General features: G+C 38.9%; 1 protein-coding gene across 2 annotated transcripts; it reads right to left on the reverse strand.

Annotated features, from left to right (window-relative positions):
* Window positions 1–244: 244 nt before the first annotated feature.
* LOC106095379 (adenine phosphoribosyltransferase) lies at window positions 245–1,560 on the reverse strand. Of its 2 annotated transcripts, XM_013262612.2 has the most exons (4): window positions 1,432–1,560; window positions 1,075–1,364; window positions 773–1,010; window positions 245–717 (listed from the first exon to the last, which is right to left on the reverse strand). In XM_013262612.2, the coding sequence occupies exons 2-4, from the start codon at window positions 1,155–1,157 to the stop codon at window positions 502–504; spliced, it is 537 nt and encodes a 178-aa protein (XP_013118066.1). In that variant the 5' UTR covers window positions 1,158–1,364; window positions 1,432–1,560; the 3' UTR covers window positions 245–501. The 2 variants fall into 2 exon arrangements, with proteins under 2 accessions (XP_013118066.1, XP_059216753.1); XM_059360770.1 differs by having other exon boundaries at window positions 1,075–1,560.
* Window positions 1,561–1,905: the final 345 nt, after the last annotated feature.

The raw sequence follows: 1,905 nt of genomic DNA on the forward strand, positions 1-1,905 counted from the left end.
TGAGTGCAGTCCGATTCAAGTTTAAGCTCAATGAGAAGGGACGTCCTATTTATAGCCGAGTCCGAACGGCGTGCCGCAGTGCGACACCTCTTTGGAGAGAAGTTTTACATGGCATAGTACGTGACTAAAAATTTTTTCTGATGGTCTCGTCAGGATTCGAACCCAGACGTTCGGCGTCATAGGCCGACATGGCCTCCTCGGTGGTGGTGGTGGTGCGTAGTAGATACCTTTAACAAAAATGTGGTTATAGTGAAAATGTAAAATTTTGTATATTTTTAAAAATATAGCTACATATTTAAAACTTATACAAAATTATGACAACATTACAAGTATGTATGTAAATGCATTGTCTCAGGTAACGTCCATTGCTTTATGGTAATTTGATCTTAATATAATGCTGCCAAAACAAGAGCGTTCTTTGGAATTTTCAACCATCAATTGTTCAACATTGTGCCGTAGGTTGTCAACAAAAGAATCCCAAAGATGTCGTACATCTTGTGGTTAGTATTTCAATAAAGAGTGAACATTTGTGTCCACCTTTTTACGTCCTTCTAGGAATGCCAGTTCCATAATAATCAAACATTCAACAACTTCACCTCCAGCTTTACGCACTAATTTCACAGCAGCTTCCAAGGAACCACCAGTGGCTAATAGGTCATCAACAATCAAAACCTTTTGGCCGGGCTTAATGGCATTAGTTTGCATTTCAAAGATGTCCTATGGGAGAAGTTTGAGAAAAAATTAAAAAACCCTTCGCATTATTCACACTTACCGTTCCATATTCCAAAGTGTACTCCACAGAAACACATTCGCCCGGCAGTTTTCCTTTCTTGCGTATGGGAGCACAACCGACACCCAATTCAGAGGCCAACATTAGGTTGAAAAGGAATCCGCGAGATTCTAAGCCTACGATAATATCCACATCGGGATTAGTTTCACGCACATGATCCAGCAGCAAATCCTTGATGTATTGGCAAGACTTTGGATCCGTTAGTGAGCCAAAGATATCACTGAAATTTCCGAAAATGTTGCACCTATACTCAAGACAAATTCATGTGTCTTCCCAGCACTTACCGAAATAGTATGCCCTTTTTAGGAAAATCAGGGTAAACGCCTATATGTTGATTGATGTACTCTAATTTTTGTTCATTGTTCATCTTTTTGTTCTATCGCTTCGATAAAGGGGTCAGGGGCCAATTGGACTATCGATGGTTGGGTGGATGAATGGGCAGTGATTGTTATTTGTACAAGCTTTCTTGCTTTACTTCGTTCTATAGATAGTCTTAATGGTAATTTATTCACAGCAATGTTTTTATTTTGCCTACTGATAAGGCAGTGGAGGCGTTGACAATTAGTTGGGGCGCCTACGAGAAATATGTATTAAGCCGTCGCCCCAAAGATCCAGAAAGTACTCTTTAATTTAAAGGCTACCTCATTAATTCCATTATAAATCTGTTAAAAGTTGAATGAACTGGAGTTGTCAGTCATTGCACATTTAGTTGTGTAAAAATTTCATAAGGGAAACAACTGAAATATTAGACTATAAACATGTTGCAGAAATAGAGACGTTACAAATGTGGCTTGGAGTTCTGCTTGTAGTTTCAAAACAGCTGTTATCAACAGCTGCTTTCAAATAGTACTAATTGTCAAAACCAATGACTTTCAAACTGTAATTTTATTTCAAATGCTTTCAAAGGGGTCTTCGCATGTGGAAATAAGTTGAATGAAATTTTGCGATTAGAATATATGAGAATACACTAACGGTCATTACTATTGAACTTAAGTTTTAGTCGGTAGAATAACCTCCGGCAAAGGGCTACCGCCTCAGTGTACGTGTTTCATCCCTTTTTTGCCATGGGAGAGGCACATTCCAAAACGCCCGCTCCGTACGCTTATGAAGAGAAT

The sequence above is a fragment of the Stomoxys calcitrans genome, chromosome 1 (genome assembly GCF_963082655.1).
Source record: "Stomoxys calcitrans chromosome 1, idStoCalc2.1, whole genome shotgun sequence".
Lineage (NCBI taxonomy): Eukaryota > Metazoa > Arthropoda > Insecta > Diptera > Muscidae > Stomoxys > Stomoxys calcitrans.